Source organism: Drosophila sechellia, chromosome 2R, assembly GCF_004382195.2.
Source record: "Drosophila sechellia strain sech25 chromosome 2R, ASM438219v1, whole genome shotgun sequence".
NCBI lineage: Eukaryota > Metazoa > Arthropoda > Insecta > Diptera > Drosophilidae > Drosophila > Drosophila sechellia.
The window spans coordinates 12,788,578-12,808,506 of record NC_045950.1 but is presented as its reverse complement, the minus strand read 5'-3'; the positions used below and the strand labels follow the sequence as shown (position 1 = coordinate 12,808,506).

Below are 19,929 nucleotides of genomic sequence, written 5' to 3'. Positions count from 1 at the left end.
CAAAAAAAAAGAGCGTTAACCACCAGAGAGTCAAACGCGCTTTTGGCCTTCGGGCAATAAACTTTACTCAGCCATTGGAGCTCGGGGAATCTTTTCTACTCCAAACTTTTTACATTTGTGGCAAATGTTGCATCATCATTAATACAAAACGACCGCGGCAACAGCTGTACAATCGGTGATGATGTTTCGCTTGGTTGGGGCCTGTGGTCCCCCATCCACAAGAGTACACCCCGCATCTTCTGTGGAGCACAAGCTTTCCACTTCTTTTGCCCTCACTTTGTTGCAAATCGACACTTTCAAATGCAAATGCAGGAGATGATGACAGCAATCGCTTCTCCCATTTTTTCATCAGCCATATACTGCGAAAAATAGGTCTAAAAAAGTGATAAAAGCTATATTTAGTCTTCATATAAGACTAATAAGGAAAAAATGCAGTTTTTCAATTTGTAGTAAAATATTTATATCTTTTGGCTGAAAGGTAGTTCTTCAAATTGTTCGCTGTGCCTGCATTTAGCCTTTAAGTTTGAAATGCTAATGGTTATAGCCAGGCCTATGCGAAGGTGCAGTTCATGAGTCAGCCTAACCAGCAAAATGTCAGTGTGATCAAAGTGCAACAGCAGTGGGTTGAGCCTGAAAATGAAAAAGAAACAGGCTCCACTCTCCGGCGACTGCAATTTATCACGGGTTGCAACAGAAAATTTGTGAAATGCATTCAGGTGCCGCAAAATATTTAAAGCATGCCAACGGGGCACACAATCTCTAAGTTTAGTGAAGTCATTAAGCTGGAAGTTATGTAACCCCAACGGATGGTTAGCCATGGGCCAATTTTCCGAGCCCTGCAGCAGCCGCAACATTCAACTACCAACTACCAACATTCAACATCCAACAGCTGAATCTGAAGCTGATTGAGCTGTAATTAGGCGGCTGCTTCATCGGATTGGATCTTGTCGGGTTTTTCTCCACTCTTATTTACTTCTTTTTCACCTGGCGGAGTGTGTGTGTTGCAAGTCTAATTAGATGTAGTCGAGTTGTCAGTGGTTATGTGGGTCGCCTGGTAATCAACACCCGCAAAAATGTGTTACAGATATATGCGCAGATAAAAGTATAATTTGAAAAACTCCCAGCCAAAGGCAGTCAATTTGAAATGAATGCCAGCGAGTCATAACCTGGCATTCCAGGCACGTTGGAAATTAACCAAAAAGGTGGTGTACTGTATACCGTATGCGATATAAATAAAGAAAAAATATAAAAAAAGAAGAACAGAGGTACCAGAATGAAAACCATAACCATCGAATAAAGCGAAAACTGGGCACGGTCCAAAAGGTGTTGAGGTGACCACCGCCGACCGAAAAGGCCAGGTGAACAACCGTCTGATTGCCTTTTGGGGATCTTTACAGCTATTTACTTATGCCGGTCTCGCGCCCTCTCTTTCACTCTCTCCGCTGCCGACTCTTTCTTTCTTTTTTTTTTTTTTTTTATTTGTACTCCTCTTTCCAGTGGGCAAAGGCACCTGATTTTTCTTTCTTTTTATCTGCCAACATGTCGAGCACTCTAATTGTATTTTTTGTCTTCCTTTTTGTTTATAAACAAAGAAAGTTTGTAGATAAAGTAATTTAAACAACATCGCGGTGGGCGGAATATCTCGTGCTGCTGCAATTAGGGTTTAACCAACTGAAGCTGCAAATGAATTGAAATTGAATCATTATGGGTGCATATTTTATACTTTATTTCAAGTGTAATTAAGTAGTTGAGTGTGAAAAGTGCGACTTTGAATATTTGTACATACGTCCATGATTTTTGAACACATCGTAAACAACTAACGATGATTCTGGTAATGCTTTGCTTGCATAACTTTTATTAAAATTCACGGAACATTTCCCGTTCCATCTTTCATAAGTCATGATTATATATCTCTCATATTTTTTTCCTTTGAACTCTGGCTAATTTTTTGTATTGCTCGAAGTTATGTAAACTTAATGCCCGCTCCATCGATGCCGGTAGCTCTGGCTTTGGTTCATTCAGATATTTTTTGCCATCATCATCCTCATCTGCCGCCATCGTCATCGTCATCATCTATCCGTTGGATCACTTTCACTGTCATTGGTTCCCCCGGGGCTGTTTCGCATTTTGTTTTTATAGGCGTATTTAGTTTTTGCAGTGTTGATATCATCAATGAATAAATGCGATAAATGTTTATTATATTTTTTATGTAGGCCAGTGCTTTTCATTCCCTTTGTAATTCGTGCATGTTTTTCTCTTGGTTTTATCTTTTTTGCTGTTATGATGCACAAGCCGAATATCAAAATTCATTTGTAAAATAATTTTTGTCAAACTTTTGATGTGCATAAATCAAACCAACAAAAAAAAAAAACTGAAACAGAAAAAAGGCCCTTTGCACAGCAGTTGCTCGTATGTAAATACGTAAAATGTAAACATTTTTGGCAACGAATGGTCAAATATTTGTTAACAAAGTGTACATATGTGTGTGTATAATGAATGGAAAATGTAAAATGAATGGCCACTGGGCAAGGGAGGTGGGGGGAGCTAAACAAAGAATTGCGGCAAGGTGCAAATATTCTGTTTTGTTATCCGTAATAAATGTGTGCAAATAATTGCCGCATCGAATGCAATGAATATACAAGCTTGTGTTTCATTCGGTATTTATATCTCAATATTTGCTAAAACATCCACGTGGACCATCGATCTGACTTTTCTTCGATTCGGTTTCGATAATGTGAAAAACTGTCCAGCTTTTTTTTTTAGAATGCCAAACTCGTTTGTTGATTGATAAGATGACAGTATTATTTCTATTTTAAATTCTCTTTAATCGATAATCGCGTGTTGATAAGACTCGCTTAATGAGTTGCGTTTCCGCTCGGACCAGCGGTAAACAAATGGAGAAGGAACTGAAAAAGATACATATTTAACTGATAAATGAAGTTAAAAGGTTAACCAAGCTTAGCTAACTTGTCGTCATTCGATTAAATTAAACTTTGCATATCTTTATTTCCAAAGAGAGCCAAGTGTTTGATTATGTTTTCCTAGAATAGTTAAGATATCTGGTTTCCTTAGTTTTCTTCCTCACAGATTAAATTAATTTAAATTATAGTATTTTTGAGTCAAATTCGTTGATAGTCTTCTAAGAATTTTTATATCTGATATTCATTTTGGAAGTACTGATAAGAAATCAATGCAGGGGTTCGTTGGTAAGATCAGCATTAATATAAAGCTCTTAATTTAATAACTTAACATAAATTTTAAGAACTATTAACATTATTAGCTATTTATTTGAGTTCAGACCGATACCCTTTTGCATGTGACTAAGAGAGTAGTGAATTCTCTTTCCTGCACAATGTGTGTTGCAAGTTTTCGCACATATTTTGATTGAAACTGTAAAGTATCTGTGCCTGTGGGTAGCGACGACAAACTTGTAGATACAGATACTACCCACACACAAGCAGATACAGGAAAGTGCAGCAACACAACTCTTCGAGGCCATCGCTGGCGTCACTATAAAATCGCAGCCGCCTCGCCTGCAACTTTTACAATCGCAGCTAATTAGCAAATTCATGCTAATTTCGAGATGTAACAAATAAAATTACAACGTGCACGTGTCGCTTTGTGTAATTAGTTGCAACATGTTGGCAAAAGTTTAAGCACTCGAGTGGGCAGAGATAAGTCCTCGCCTCGTTTGGAGTGATAAAACAAAAGTTATGTCCCATGGGAACGAGAATGCGTTGCTGGAACAACCGCGGCGCACATAATTCATAATGAAGATGTTGTAAGGAGCGATCGCTCCAAAGTCTAGACAAAGGGAGTGCTCGTTTATCACAATGCAAAAATGGGGCTTCCAAAAGGGGCCGGTCCGCGGGTCCACCCAGAAGGAGGAGGTTGCTCCCCGAGATTCCAAAGGAAGTCTGCGCATAATTACATCTCTCAAGACCTGGCCCGGACGTCTCCGCCTCTTTCTATGGACATTTGAGTGGTGCCCACGGGACACGAGATTCGAAATGGCGGACACATGGGGAAAAGAGTTCATTTAAATTCTAAAAATATTCGCATAACTTTCAATCATGGTTGCAAGCCAACATAAATCGTTTTAATGAATGACGAATTTTTTATTGCTTAAACAAGGTTTATTTTAGCTTAAGTAGCCTTAAATACGCTTGACTAATGTATTTCGTATATTGTTTGGGTATTAGAACTGGTATTATCTATCCCTATTGTCTATGACATTTTTACCTATTTCGATCGTGTCACGAGGTCATTTCTATTTGAAAACGGACAGCGTCTGAAACCCTTTGAAGGTCGAAATCGATTTTAGTTATTGATTGTAATGATTCCTTGGGCCCCATCCTTCATGTCTGTATCCTCTTGGCCTCCAACCATCCATTTTCAGTGCTATGATTAATTTTTGTGTCGAGTCAGGTTTTGTGGGCTTTTGTTGTTGCTGCTGCCTTTTGTGATTTGAAAAATTAGTGCAAACTGCAAATGATCATAAATCAAACAGTTTTGTTGATTGCATTCGAAGTGCCCACAAATTGCATGATTCTGCAATTTGTGGACTGCATCTCCTCGCCAAACCTGCAGTTTGCATTCCCCGGATGCTGCTGACACGACAACAACACTGGAGTCCCATGTCCCAGCAGTGGGGAGAAGTGGGGGAAATTGGCTGGAATGGGGTAAAGGGCATTCCTGTCCATGTCTCCATGGTAGTTCCGCAAATAATTCGGATTTTTATGAGGCAAAAACAACTGACGAAGCGTGGCCAGCGTGTTTATCTTTTTCTGCCCTTTATTGCTAGTCAGCAATTTTTATTGTATTGTAATTAAATGTCGTGTGCAAGGGTAACATTTGAGTAAGACCCGACTCTATCTAAACCTTTGAATGTTTCCCAATGAGGTGGCTCTGCTTGTTGTTGCGATGACGAGACACCGTGATAACTGGTTTTCCAGCTATGTAAATCCACTCTCCGACTTTAGTTAATACACACCGCAAAAAAGAAGCATCGCGTGTTTAGTTATGGCCACACGACCTTCGCTCATCGATGATTATGCGGGATATAGCATTGACCACTCAAAACGGTTCAAGACAATTGCACAAAATTAACTCCCATATCCGATGGTGATGATGCTGCTGACGATGATAGCTCCAGTCTCCATGACGTAATCCCAGCACTTGTCCGTCGATCATTAGCAAATAATTTACGCCATTTATTTTGGAAGCCAGGGCAGAGTGGAGCTGGAGTTGGAATATCTTTCGGCAAAAGCGAATCGTTCTTGTAATCGGCTTAAAGTTTATGAACCACCATTTACCTTAATGAACTGCCATCGAGGTTTTCAACAGTTTGGGTGGTCAATTCCTGTAAGTAGCTTAAAGTCGATCGCCACAACATTTTGTTCTCGCTTCTGTGTTTTGTTTTCCAGTTGCATCAGCTTGGGTTTTATCTGGCTTTCGGGCCAACATTGTATGTAGGTTTTTGGCCGGGGGAAATGCAGTTGTCTGCTCTCAAAGCACCGCTAATTAGTTTTGCCATTTCAATTAGCCCACCGATGTGTCGTCGAGATGGGACTTTGGCTTTGCCCATCTATCTGGGTGAGTTGGTCACCATATATCCCCACATCCACATCGACACCCCCATCCACATCGACTGCCCTCACCATATAGCCATAGCTCAACGTCATGCGATTGGATCGGGGTTCTTGGCCAGGCTTGTCTGTCCTCGTATGCCTTGAAGTAGCTGCATATCGGCAGACAACGGCCAACACATAACCGGTTTGGCAGAGCACAGGGCAAACTTGCAAAAAGCAGGAAAAATATGCGATAATACATAGTATGTGGGCGTTTGAATTGAACCCGAGAGAAAGCCAGGTAAAGTGGAGGAGAAGAGAAATGTCGGAAACCCCGTTGGGGGACACTAAACCATATTGATTAGCCGGTGACCCCAAAATGAAAATGTTGGGAAAATGCTCTGGAATCTTGTTGGCAAAAATGGGGATCAGGGAATCTGCATGCTAAATTTTAACAGCTATGAAGAAATGTTGCCTGCTGAAAACTAAAAATTCTTTTTAGTTAAGTTCGACTTTAATTATGTTAACAACACCCCATAAATATTACACTTAATTGCTGTCTCCTGAACAAGCGTTTACCATTTCTACGCCCATAAATTCCGAATATTAATTTCACATTTAACGCACTAACCAAACTATAATAAAACCCTTCACTATGGGAAATTTTCCACGTGCTTGGCCAAAACGGAAATGAATACTACTCCCCCACAAACATATGGACTTAGTGCCATAAATTCATAGCCTTACAAAAATAATTAAATGCATAGTGATCTAGAACTATCTGTTTGATAGTGGAAAATGTATCGAAGCTACGCCTAATATTCTGTATGCATATTTTTCTGTAATTGCAGCTCTTGTGGTCACGCTCCCAGAAAAAATCAGGAAGCGGGGAAGAAAACTCATGCAAAGGTGAGCAAACTGCAGGGAAAACAAACAAATTTTCAATGTCAATTTGTAGTCGGAATTTATGATAGCCATTGTTTGGTGCGCCAAATATGGCTAACAATTTCACTGAACATGGCCTGCTACTTATGGCCAACTAACTGGCCAAGAGACCTGAGTTTCATTGTCTCGATTGTGTGTGTCTGTGGTTGTCGTTTATATATGTATTTATTTTCCTTAACTTTTTTTTTTTGTGTGTGTCCATTGCTGTCGGACCCGGCTCTCGCTCTTGGCCTCGTTATTGTGCCAAATGGCCATAAAAGGTTAATTGGGTCCTTAGCAACTCTCCTGCAACAAATAATGCTGGCATTCCAGAGGCACTTGGACGGCTGCTTCTTCTACCTAGGCGCGACATAGAAAAATCTTAATTAGTTAATTAAAACAACAAACAACTGCAGTCGCGACAAGAACTGGTCAACTGCCTCAATGGTCCTCTTCTTTCCTCGCAGTTTGTCCTTTTCAGCGCTTTGAAGTTAGTTACACGGAGACAAAATCATAGTTGGTTCTTTCAAAGTTAAGAAAAAGTTGTAGCTTGAGCCTGATGTTCATATGTAGGAATGGGTATAAATTCAATTTGAAATAGAGGATCCCCGATAAGTTGATATTTCAGAAATAAATATTTAAGTACTTTAGTGATATGGCTTTTGCCTCTGTGCACTTTTGTGTTCTGCTTTTCAGGGGCGGACTGCAAGTAGTTCACTTGGGCTACTGCATAATTCATTCGGTTTTAATGACATCGAGGCGTGGATGGTGGACTTGGATAGAGACACGTTGTCTGGTCCTCCATAGATCCATCCATTCGCTCCTTCAAATCCCTCGAGGTGGCATTAAACTATGAAAGGCATTTAGTTTAGCGATTTATATAGGCGACTTTTTGACAGTTTTATGTCGCCCAGATACAGATACACCAACAGCAGCAGATACAGATACAAGACCAGATACGCGTTGTCCGACGATAACGAGCTGCAGGCAGCTGAAATGTTTTCCTTGCAGCCTCATTAAATGGAGCGGCAAATGTTTATATATATTTATGTGTCGGCCACTCTCGCCCCACAAATACTCGTTATCCGTTGGCCATCGTCGATGCAATTGCCTGGCAGGGATTTATTTGCTTTTAAGCAGTTTGTAATTGCCGTTCGTCCAACGTACAAGCAGTGTAATCCACCGACTAGTGGCAGGAAGCACCAAAGGGTTCTGAGTTTCGGTCCGGAGCAGGGAGCTTAGCTCCCAGAGGATTTCAAATTGATTTTACCTTAACGAACCGAATTAAAACGGCTGAGGTGCAAACGTATTTAATGAGGAGCTGGGATGTTAGCTTCAACTGCTGGAATTAATCAGAAGGAACTAAGAAATTGGAAACAATGTGCTATATAACCTATTTATAGGTAGCTTGCTATAATCAGTAGGCCACACTAAAATCACAGTGTGCCCATGCTAGCTAGTTAAATCGGATTTGAGCAAGCTGAAGCAATTTATATCGAATAAGCATATCAATGTTATGATTTATTCTGATATCAACCTTATGATTTATTTCAATAAACATATCAATCTTATGAATGTATCAATTTTAAAGACTTGGAAACTTTTCACATGCACTTTCTGATAGGAATTTTAATTTCAAAAGCTTCAAAAGTCCTAAAGTTCAGGCAACAACTTTTCCCAAAACAAGCAAATTTCTTGACAGGTTCAAAGTCCAGTCAATTTCCATAAACTTTTTATGCAATATCATTTATGATCTAATTTGACTCATCTCCATTTCCCCTTCATGCGACCTTTTCCAAAAATATAAAAACTTTTGCTCGGAACAAATTGTTGGACATGGCAAACCTCAGCGACAAATTCCAACAAATGTTATTTTCAATTTCATCTAGCTGCACAAGTTTTATCCTTCCTAGTATTTGCTCCTTTCTCCATCCGTATCTTGGCCACAAAATGTGGGCCCTAATCTGCTGCCAGCCAAAATGAGCAGTCGAAAAAGGGACAAGAAATATATATATAATAGCAGCATGTAATGGGCATAGACATGGAAAAATGACCAATAGGCGTTGCAAGTGGAGGGTTGGGTGGATGACAAAGGCGTTGGAGCCCACATTCGGAAAAATGAAACCATTCTTGTCATTTGACAGGCAATTTTCAGGCGTAACGTTTTCGATTTTTCTAGCCCTAGGCTTTTCATTTTCCGCCACAACGCAGCCGAATTATCTGCCTCGAAAAAAGGGCGGCACAAAAAACATAAGAGAAATAAAATGTCTGCTGTCCTTCGGTGACCCCAAACACAAAAAATCTATATCAAAATCCGACGATGTTAGTTTATATAGCCAACAGAGTAGGCGGATGTGGATGTGTGTCCCCAAATCTGTTGCCATTTCTCATGTTTCGCTGCCCCGGCTCACAAAACATTTTTGCCCAAATTTCCACAAGCCTGCCAATCTGCTGGGTAACTGGCAACTGCGATGGTGTGGAATATTTAATCGAGCTGCCACATTGAAATATATTGAGTGCATTACCAAATCCAGCAGCCGCTCACAACTCAAATGTAGCTCTGGGCTATCATTTGATTAAATCTAAATCTGTTTACGAGCCGCACTTTTCCCGCCCGTCTTCCCTTTTTTTATAGTCCCAGTTGCAGGCAATAAATTAATTTTTCCCTCTTTCGCTGGTGTTTTTGTTGTTAGTTCTTTTTGTTTGCTCTGGGAAAACCTGAACAAACAAAATTAACGCTGATAACTTGTTGTGTGTGTGTGTGGTTCGTTCTTTTTCAGTAGTTTTGGCAAACAGTGACAGCGACGGTTTGTTTTAGCCGAGTTTTGCTAACGAATTAGAGTTGTGGTGTCTGTGGAAATGTGATAAATGGAAAAGAGCTTTGCCCCAAATAGAGGTGCTAAATAATATCAGGGTCAAATTAATTTGCATAGACCAACCAATTTTTTTTTTTGAGAGTATAATATTATTTGTATATATGCCAACAAATAAATCAAATGATAAATAGATAAGTAAACTTGCTGACTGAGACGTGGTTTAAAGAAATAACGAATGTTTCAATCAACTTCAGTTGTCAGTAATAGGTAGAAGCTAGTCTTTTACCATCTATTACCGGTGATAAATATTTAAGTTTCTTCGAAATTAGTTTCTTATTCAATTTGCCAAATTTGATGGTCAAATGGCCAAGAGCCAGGCGTATTGAAAGCGGCAAAATGCAATTCCCGCACTGAAGTGCACCGAAAAACCAACAAAAATCGAAACTCAAACAAAAGCCGAAAAGGCTAAAATAAAAAAATGTAAGGAAAGAACCGTGAAAATCGTGAAGATGCCGCCAACTGGTCAGGTTGAAAAATGGCAAAATGGCCGGGCATGGCAGGGAATTGGAATTGAGGGCCCGGCGAAATGGCTTTGACTTCAAACTGAAACTGGCAAAAAAGAGGCAAACAAATAAATATTGGGGTCGTGCAATAAAACAGAGGGAAAACGCCGCATGGGGAGGGGAGCAGTCTACACTGCAGGTGGAAAATGCATGCATATGCAAATGAACAATTGATTTCCTTGCGGCTCATTTCAAGTTTTATTTGAATCGAATTTTCCTTTAAACGTGGCCTTTTGCTCTTTCGCTCTTGCGATTTGCTGCGCTGTTTTTACCATTTTTTTTTTGGCCGACTTGCTTGACCCCCAAATTAGTTTGTGGTTTCTGCTTGCTTTTGGCAAGGCATTAGACAGTGGAATGTTGACCTTCTTTTCGGGTTGTGCAAGTGCAAGGTCAGCCGAAAAGCACAAAACAGATACCCGAAATACCCGCATTGGAATCAGAGCAGCGAACTTGGCTGGACCAAAAACCAAGCTGGATCTGGGGAATTCTGATTGCGTTTTATTTGAATTCTTCTCGCATTTCTCGCCGTAGTTTTTTTTTTTGGGCTGGGCCAACAAGTTTGTCAAGTTTCTTTCGGACAGTTTGTTGAATGAATTAGGCAAAAATCTAGCCCGACTTTTTGACAAGTTTGCTGGCAACAATGGAAACGATTTGTGGCCAGTTGTCATAGATTATCAAATCAAGTCTGCCGGCAATGAAATGGGAAAACAAATAGTTTGTTTTGATTTCTAGCTTATGGGCGTCCAATAATGATGATGATGATATCAGATGGGCAAGTTTGTTCAACTCTAGAAACTCGAGGAAATTTTCGGCTGTAAAACTTTCCAAAATCGTAATGACATCTCTAATGAGTTTCCATGCAAATTGGCAATCAAAACTCGATATGCACAAGAAAGAAAGAAGAAAACTCCATGAATCTTGTTGACTGGCAATTATTTAATTGCAGTTTAATAGCAACCCCCCCCCCCCCCCCCCCACATGATTATCCTGTAATTTATTTTCGAACAATGAAAAGTGCACACAAAAACGGCAAAAAGCCGAAACACACTCACACACACACTCTCAGCCAGATGGAAAGAAACAGATGTTAGAGGAAAAACATTTAATTACATTTTCTAGATGTGTGTGGAAAAGCATTCCTGGTGCCCCCGTTTGTCAAATTAAGAGCCATAAAAAATGCGTGGCATGTGACCAATTGTCGGACTGGTGAGGATGCAGGTGAGGACGCGGCTCGAACAGGTCCTCCTCGATGGAGCGATTCGAACTGGTTACCTGGCGGCGGACTGCCTCGCAAATTAACAGTTAAGCGCCAACGGTAAATAATTGTCAAAGACAACAACCAGTCCAAAGATGCTGCCTGCCAGCCGTTCAACCTGCAAAAAAAAAGAAGAAAAATAAAATATAAAGCGTTTCGTGATGCACCGATCTCAGGAAAAGCTGAAGATGAAGACGAAGTCGCGCGCCGGTTGCATTTGCCATCGCAAATGAGGTTTGACTGGTTTCCGTGACATGAACCAAATGCCCAAAAGGAGTTCTGCCAAATACAGTGAATCTCCGCTTGGAAGGCTGAGAAAAGACATATAAGTATATATTTGAAAATTTGGTATCAAACTATATCTTAATGTTTTGATCCTAATCTTGTGTCATCCACAATATCAGTAATAGTTAGAAAGTTGTTAGTTTAATTTCGAAAAAAAAAATCAAAAAAGGGAGTGTTGCATATGGTTTAAATAAAAATATGATGGTATCAGTTAGAGTTCACTCCACCTACCATTGAATTCAAGGCCTTAAAACGACTAATTGCGAGCACTGTTCTATTCAGTTATCTTGTTAAAAAAGTTTCCTAGATTAAATTCAATTTTCCAAATATTCTCAGATATCTACGAACGTACCGCCGCAGGCTAATCAGCCTTATTGCATTTAATACTGATATTTTCTGGCAAAGAACCAAGTTGGTCCCGCAGCATCAAAAGCGCAGACCAAGTCGAATTCAATTACCATCCGTTGAGATTTCAATTTGTGTGGTGTGGCTGGCTGGCTGGCTGGTTGGTTGCCTGCGATTCTGATTCTCACTGTACCTGCTCGGAAAGAAGACCTGTCTGTCTTTCTATCTGTTCGTCCGTCCGTCTGTCTGTCTGTCTGCTGGCAGCAAAACCCATCCACATCCCTGCCCACCGAACGTGGCAAGATGCTGGTCTGCTTCTTAGACTGGTAATTCTAGTCGCCTTGGCAACTTCGCGCTGCTGGCGGATGTGCAAATATTTTGATTAAATTTTCTCCATGGCAACTTTCTTTCCACGAAGCGGAGCTGCCTGCAACTGCACCGGCAAAACCTCATCATCATCAGCAGTGGAAATAGCAGTGGCAGTGGCAGTGGCAATGGCAGTGGCAGTAGCATCCATATCCCAGTTTTCTGGCTCTGCTGTTCTTAGCCACTTTGGGGGCTCGCATTTAGAGTGTGTGTGTGAGTTTTCTCCAGTTTTCCCCTCTGTATATCAAACACGTTTAGCCGTATCCTCGAACTTGACTTACGAATGGACATAATTCCCAAAAATTATGGCCCAAAGTTCAGGCTTAAGTCTGACCTATTCAGACACAGCGACTTCATTCCAATGCACTCGAGAACCACGAACTCATTAGAAACTGAAAAGTTTTCATTTGCCAGCGAATGCAAATGAATATTAAACGAGGGGGAAGCGGGAATGGGAGTTCTTTGTGGCTGCGTTTTAATAACTGTGGATTAAGTCTGCATAAATAATAATGATTATAAACTGTGTGAACCGCAACCAGCATGAAAATGCACAGCCCGGAAAATTCCTTCCTCCACCCACGAAAAGTTTCTGCATAAGAAAATGACAAATGATCGCCGGGCAAAAGTATTCAAAAAGTAGCTGGAAGAACAGCAGAAAAAAAAAAAGATGCAAGCTGAAACCGTGACAATAAACTTTTCTTACCCGTTTTTCCTGCTCTCCTCCGTTCAAAGAAAATGCGAAAAATTCTTGGACTTTGTTATGCGTAATTTGAGGTTTCTTACAGCGAACCGAAACGTGGTTGTTCCGCAGGCGCGCCTTTAATTTGCAGTTAAGTGTTCGACGAATTATCTCGGCAATTATTTCTGAAGGCTCTGATTAATGCAGAGCATAGATAAGAACGCACCGAACTAAAAGCAATCTGCGAGGTAACCATTTATGCTCATTCTTTTCTCATTCCCCAACAAGCTAGCAGCCTATTGAATTTAATTGTATCTTATCTGGGCAGCGGAACAGAGCTGAACTTAACTAGACTCATCGGGAGCGCACAAATTGTTCGACTCGCTTATCAGTCAATTAGCCAGGCGATAAGGGGCGACACGAAGCGAAATTGCAGGTAAATACAGGTGGAAAGGCGAAGACAAGAAGCCTCCGGGGGAAAATCAACTAGGGAGAAGTCTGGCCGTCACTTCAACAATAGGAACACTTATCAGGCCTACGATTACTTCCTTCCCTTGCTTTTTCAGCTCTGTTCCTGCAGTTTTTAGGTCTTGGCAGTGTTCCCCTATCGCAGGAATAATAAAAGTTTCAATCCACTATCAAGCCGGAAATTGGATCGTTTCGGGCACACAATCTGAGGGGCAACTCATCAAACCCACACCCGCAAAAACCTGATGGGTACTCAAGATTTTTAAAACAATATAATTGGTGATAAAACACAATTTATTTTCGATTAGTTTCCAGTGAAAGTCACATAAATAAGTTTGTAATTGCGAAGGGAATGCCATTGATTCTTACGTTTTATATATAAAACAGTAACAAAGGAGCATACTAATCTGGTGCTTAAAACCGGGCAACATTCTCAAATCTGCTATGAATCGGTTTCATATGAATATATCAGAAAGAGAATCCAATATAGGCTAATTAAAAAGCATGCATTATGGTGAATTATCCATAGAAACCCTAATAACCATTCGAATTCTCGATGGGAAAATCGAAATAAATTAAATACCCATTTAGAGTGGAACAAACTCCCCGAATGGCAGATATTATGATATCTATGGCCAAATAGCTGCATTTCAAATAACATCCCACCGCCGAAAGACCAAAACCCAAACCAATCATTGCGCATACGCCGTGTGCACCGCAGCCAAACGAATGCCGCAGCGACAGAAGTGCATTTTAATTAATATAAACATTTAAGCGGGGGGAATTTCAAGTTGCTGCCTCCAATCTATCAAACAAGTCATCAATTATAGCCTGTCGGGAATTTTATTTTGAAGGTGGTTCGATAAACGATAAGGATTTTGAAGTGACTGAACCATGCGTCTACTTGGATCTGATAAACTAAAATTAGATGGCGAAAAATGACGAATCTGACGGCAAAACGCCAATAATTAGCGTGCCGTGGTTGTGTTTTTTGGGCCGGTTCCGAAATAATAATTGAGATTGTCAACATTTGGTTTTGACGTTTTCCTACCCCTCCTCCGATCTGCTGTGTCTGCCAACTTTAATCGCTCTATTTTGCGAGGGCAAACTCCGGCAGAGTTTGTGTTGTTGTGTTGCTGTTTTCACAGCTGAGTGAGGACATGACATGCTGGTTACGACCCCTGCGAACCCACCTCATCCCAAAGTCTTTCTCTTTTGTTTTCAATTTATAAGCGCATACAACGGAAATTGCTAACATGGCGGGGGGAAAATCACATGGGGCTTGCGGGCTGGATAGCTGGATGGGTGAATGGGTGGCTGGGTGGATGGCACTTGAACCCAACGAGCCATAACAAAAGGCACACGAAGTAATTAACTTGTATTTATTGTATGCACACATAGTTGCCATGGCTAGTTTGCTATGGGCGAAGACCGAGCGTGGAGTGGTTGATGCTGCCCTCTAATTGATAAGCTCTAAGTTGGATCGCCTGGCCCTCTGGACTCCACATCGTTTTGGCCAGCATGTGCAGGCGATTACTTAGGGCACAGAACTGCAGTCTCGGTCCGTCACGGTGGTCAAGAAGCCTTGAATGAGTGCCGATCAAGGGCTCGACTAATGTTTATTAGTTTTCATTCTCCCTATATATACACATTTTCCTTAATAGACTGCTCGCTCGAGGCTATAGTAAATTAGTTTCGCTACTGGGCTTACACGTTGCAAAAAGTTTTGGCTTCTAGTTACTTCGTTCTATTGCAGTCAATATCTGATAAATGTGTCTCTAGAATAACGTATGACTGGATTTCCCACATAAATCGCTCCATATCAGGTACTTGTTTATTTATCGATTTTTATATTTAGATGGTTTATTGTGACCTCAGCAAGGAAATCAAATGCATACAGCAACGAAAACTCCGAATAGAAAAGAGACTTAAATGCTGGAAAACTGGAAAACAAACATTGCTCGAACTGGCTGACCAGAGTCGTTGATATAATCCTGGCACTAATTCAATTGAAAACAATATCAAACGCAACCTTTACCATTCGCCATTCACATAATCCACTCCGCGGGCGGAGAAGCGCATTCGCTAATTGGATTAGCATCGAAGGGTATTCAACTGCGGTTAGCAGGCGAAAGAACCACAACTTCTTGTTTGCTGCGTATGATGGCGCTTATGCCGCCGCTGCTGCTTCTTCTTCTGCTTGCTGGATGCACTGCACCAACCTGACACGCAACTTTACTCTCTGTGGGCCAACCACTTGAGCTGCGGCTCCTCACCTTACCACACTCCACAGTACACTGGGAAAAATCATGCACTCAAAAGGGCCGAATGTATCTCTGCTGCTGATGGTCTAACTTTTGCAGATCGAACTTATTTCTGTTTGTTATCATGCATAATAGTGTGGCATAATTTATTTATGCTTATAACTGTCCCAGATAAGAATATTTTGTTGTTGCGAAAACGCCCTAATTAATGCTTAATTTAGGTGCAATTTTCCCAGCATATTGACCATGCTGGTCTGTTTCGGACATGGACTCCACTGCTGTGTAGGTCCACCTCTGTCTCGTTCTGATTCGTTGGCTTGGGGCTCAAGTGGCGTGTCCATGTCATTTACCTGGCAGCCACTCAAGTGGCAAGTGGACAGGTGCACGGGGTACGGGGCTCGTTGGACTCTGCGGATCGGTACAAAGTTCTGATGCGGTTTTTGCTGCAATTATATAATATTGACATTAGTTGCATGTTGGCCGTCGCTTTATGTTTACGACGAGGCCGGAGATCGAGGGCTGGTTCTAGCTTTGAGCTTAATTGCAAAATGCAGCAGCAGATGCGGCGTCGTAAGGCGAAGATAAAGTTGCGGCATCATCAGCAGAAATCCAAAATCAATATTATCGTTAATGACTCAATTACCTGACGTGCGTTTCAATTTAATAGCTTAATGTCATATAAATTAATTGCATTCACCAGCCCTTGAGGGCTGTGGTGCTCTTTAAAATTGAATCGCCACCTGATGAACATTTTTGCATCTCTCGTTCACAGGCTCTTCCCAAGGATTCATACGTTCTGATAGTTTTTCGTTTACACATATCCAGGCGCTTCGAACCGATTAACTGCAGAGACTGCTAGATAACATAGACGCAATCTTCCAAGAAGACAACGCATATCAGAAGGAGGCAAAAACCATAACAAACGATTGCAAGCGAGAAAAACATATCCTGCATCATAAATCATTGCCAGGCTTTGATTAATGTTGCGTATACGCAATGTTGTCGTCCAACGTCTTGTACTCTAACTAAGTGAAAGCTCAAATCGCTCTAAAAGTAGAGATATTCGGAACCGGCTTCCATTAGCACCTTCTGGGTTACAATCAACATCTCCATCAGCAGCACCGGTTGAGACCACAAATCCAGAAACCAAAGATGGCCTTCATCTGGCGGCGACGTTCCACGACGATTGTGAAGCTGGTGGCCTTCGCCCTGGCCATTTGGTTCTGCATTGCCTTTCTGGTCTATACGGACGACACTCGGCGTAGAGCCGCCCAGGAGGGGGCTGGTGCCAGTGGAGGAGGCAGTGCTCCCGGAGTGGGCGGCGGAGCCGGAGGACTGGGTGATCCCATTGCCTTGGCTCTGAGAAACGAGCCTGCCGGCGAGGACTTTGGCATCAATGGGAATGTCATTGGCGGAGGTCGCCAGAAGCAGGCGCACGATGAGGCCGACATCCCACCCACTGTGGGAAAACATAAGACCGACCTACAGGCGGAAAGGATGCGGAAGAAGGCGGCCGAACAGCCAAAGAAGAAGCCACAAGAATGTGAGTCTAGCTGTTTTTAACAACATTTTTTGCCCTGTTTATAGTAAGAATACTTTATGTAAGAGTTTGTCGTACAAAATCTACCTTGAAATATAACAGAAACTTATACAATAAGCCAGCCAGGCTATTCTTATTTTCCAAAAATATTTATTGAGGGATTCGCAGGATATCCCGCATTCTCGGACCATTAGTGCCCATTGCACTTTGCATATCGGAATCCCTCTGTTCTGTGCTCAACAATAAGCATTTATATTGAAATCAGTTGCACATTTATTTCCGACTCAGATCCCTGCGATTTCACCCGCTGCTCGCCAAACTATTCAGCTGAATTTTTCCGGTCTTGTTATCGACGCCAGAGATTCTATTTTTCCTCGTCCAAGGCTCCCGCCCCCGTTTTGCATCCACGAGTGGAGTTTTTTGCACTTCATTTCCACGCAATCGCTTGCAACTAATTCCCATCAATTCAATGCACACGCAGGCGAGATCTCCTCCTCTTTTCCACCCATTTTCCCCCACGCTCTGAGTTTTCCAGCTCGTTTTTTTACGGTCACACATCCTCAATCCTTGTTTGGGAGATTGCATTTTGGGTCACTAGCCCGTTTCGATACAAGATGCTGAAAGAAGCGTACCAAACCGGGGATAATAACACATATTGCTTTCCTGTGTTCGCCATTCCCCCCGCTCCACAACCCGAGAGCTTTCCCCCCTGCGCTGCGAGGAAAACTTGCTGCTGTCACACTTCCTTCTTTTGGCCACCGCCTTTGTGCCTTTAAGAAAATTTCTAACAAGTTTTACAACAATGTCGATGATGCCAGCGGCGCACACTAACAATCCGAACAGCCCGGACAACAACATGCAGCACTTAACAACTTGGAATTGCTGCCAAACAGCATTTTCAATGTCAGGGCGAGGGAATCCAGAGCGGGGGCTCCGACGAGATAGATATTCGCATTAAGCATTTGGCGGGGAGCAAAAAATAATGTTACTTACTAATCAAGTCAAGGCTTAGGAGCTGGCCCTGGGATTTTACTCAATGGACACTTGACTGGTCGCCCAGGCAAATCAATGAAGCCAGACCAAAGCCAACCAGCCATGAATTTCGAGGCGGGAAGGGGCTGCGACCAGATCCAAATGGGCTATGGGAATTGGATGGGGCCTAGGCGACGGGGTCCGTAGCTTGTAGCTTCCTGTACCGAAGACCCTCCTTCATCTATTGCCTCGCATGTGGAACAAGCATTTAAGATTGCATCAGCATGTGGTCGCTCGGTTGGGCGAAAGGGGATACGGGTGATGGAGGAGCTCAGCTGGGAGATCTAGTCTCCCTGGCAGACAATGCACGTATTTGCAATTTCGCATATCATGTTTGCATCTCTCGCTCCTCGCTCCTTGCTGCTTCGTCATCATCATCCATGCCCATTCCATGCCCCTTCGTCATTATCATCATCCTCTCCGTCGTGGTGCTGCATCTGCTCATCAGCGTTGAGGTGGCAAAGCTACAAGTTGGACCCCGATCCTGGGCAGCAAGTCGGCAGATCCGCAACATCGGAGGCATCAGCAGCTGCCCCATGGCGTCAAAATTGTGTGCAAGCCTACAAACGTTTACCAACACTCCCAGGAAAAGGGCTCGCACAGGGCGAACTATTGATTTTCAGGCACAGTGAAGCCAATACGGTAATTTAAGACAGAGAAAATCTAGATGGGGTTTTACGACCATGCCAAAGGTTTTCCTAAAAGTTAATAATTGAATTGGCCGAAAACACGCACCAATCGCTATTATCGCATTTATCTAATGAAATGTATATTGTACGGCGTAAAAATCTGATTGTGTTTATATCCCTGATAAGTTTCGATGATTAGAATATCGTATTTTCGGTGTCTTTTATTAGCAATGCGTACTGCTCATAAATTTCATACTAATTAGCTTTAATCAATGTATTAGAGATAATTACAGAGCTGAGCTTACGCAAAAACGTTACTCATCTAACAAAATCGAAACAAGTTCCCAACGGAACTTTAAGATTCTACTAAAACAAGCTAATCAACACGTTTTATTACACACCTGATATAATGGAATGTGTCTAATGGTGTCTATAATAAAGCTTGATTGTGATGTTTTGCATTTGACGGAACCCATTTCACCTATCTGAATCTGTAAAGACTCTTCTGAAAGCAAGCCATTAACTTTGGTTTATGGCTCTGAAAGACAAGCAAAGTGCTTCAGACATCTCTTCTAGATCTAGAGCCTAGATCGTTTTACAACTTTGCATGTGGATCAACTAAGAATGGGGTTATGGTCTGGAAATAGATCATTCTTTCGAGGGCCATAACTTTAAGTTGCTCCCCATGGGGGGCTATTGAAGGTGACCACTGTGGCATACTGCTTCATTGGGGGGATCTTGCTGGGCCTTAAAGTTTCTCGGTTCTGTGTTCATAGCTGGTAATTAGTGTTGTTGTACTTATTGGCTTTGGCCTTGGGGCGCGTTACCACCACCGAAATGGCTAAAATGGAAAGAGGTTGCGAGTGGCTGCAACACGACGTTTATCGCGCGCTCGCATCGGGTTCTTGAGGCAACTACTAACCCCCAACATACCCCTCCCTGCGCATCCCGGCATATCGGACCCCATACCATACATATAATGCACCAAGGGAACCAGCCTTCTGGCCATGTTATCTTGATCGTTGGCCCGTTTTCCCTGGCCACCTTTTACCTCCCGATCGCCTTTTTTTTTTTTTTTAGTTTTTTTTTGTTGTTCGTTCTGCTTCTCATATATGCATAATTCTTGTTTTTACAATTTAGCAGCGATAATGATTTTATATATACACGGCAGTGTGGTCACGCCCCCTTTTGGG

At 42.0% G+C, this 19,929-nt stretch overlaps 1 protein-coding gene across 2 annotated transcripts in view; it reads left to right on the top strand.

Moving 5' to 3' along the window:
- LOC6609480 (putative polypeptide N-acetylgalactosaminyltransferase 9) overlaps positions 1 to 19,929 on the top strand; it is a 66,286-nt gene that overhangs the window by 12,204 nt on the left and 34,153 nt on the right. For both annotated transcript variants that reach the window (XM_032717099.1, XM_002034129.2), the window contains exons 2-3: positions 6,422 to 6,479; positions 16,308 to 17,078. In XM_032717099.1, coding sequence (XP_032572990.1) covers positions 16,688 to 17,078 — 391 coding nt within the window. In that variant the 5' untranslated portion in view covers positions 6,422 to 6,479; positions 16,308 to 16,687. The remainder of the gene's footprint in view (positions 1 to 6,421; positions 6,480 to 16,307; positions 17,079 to 19,929) is intronic.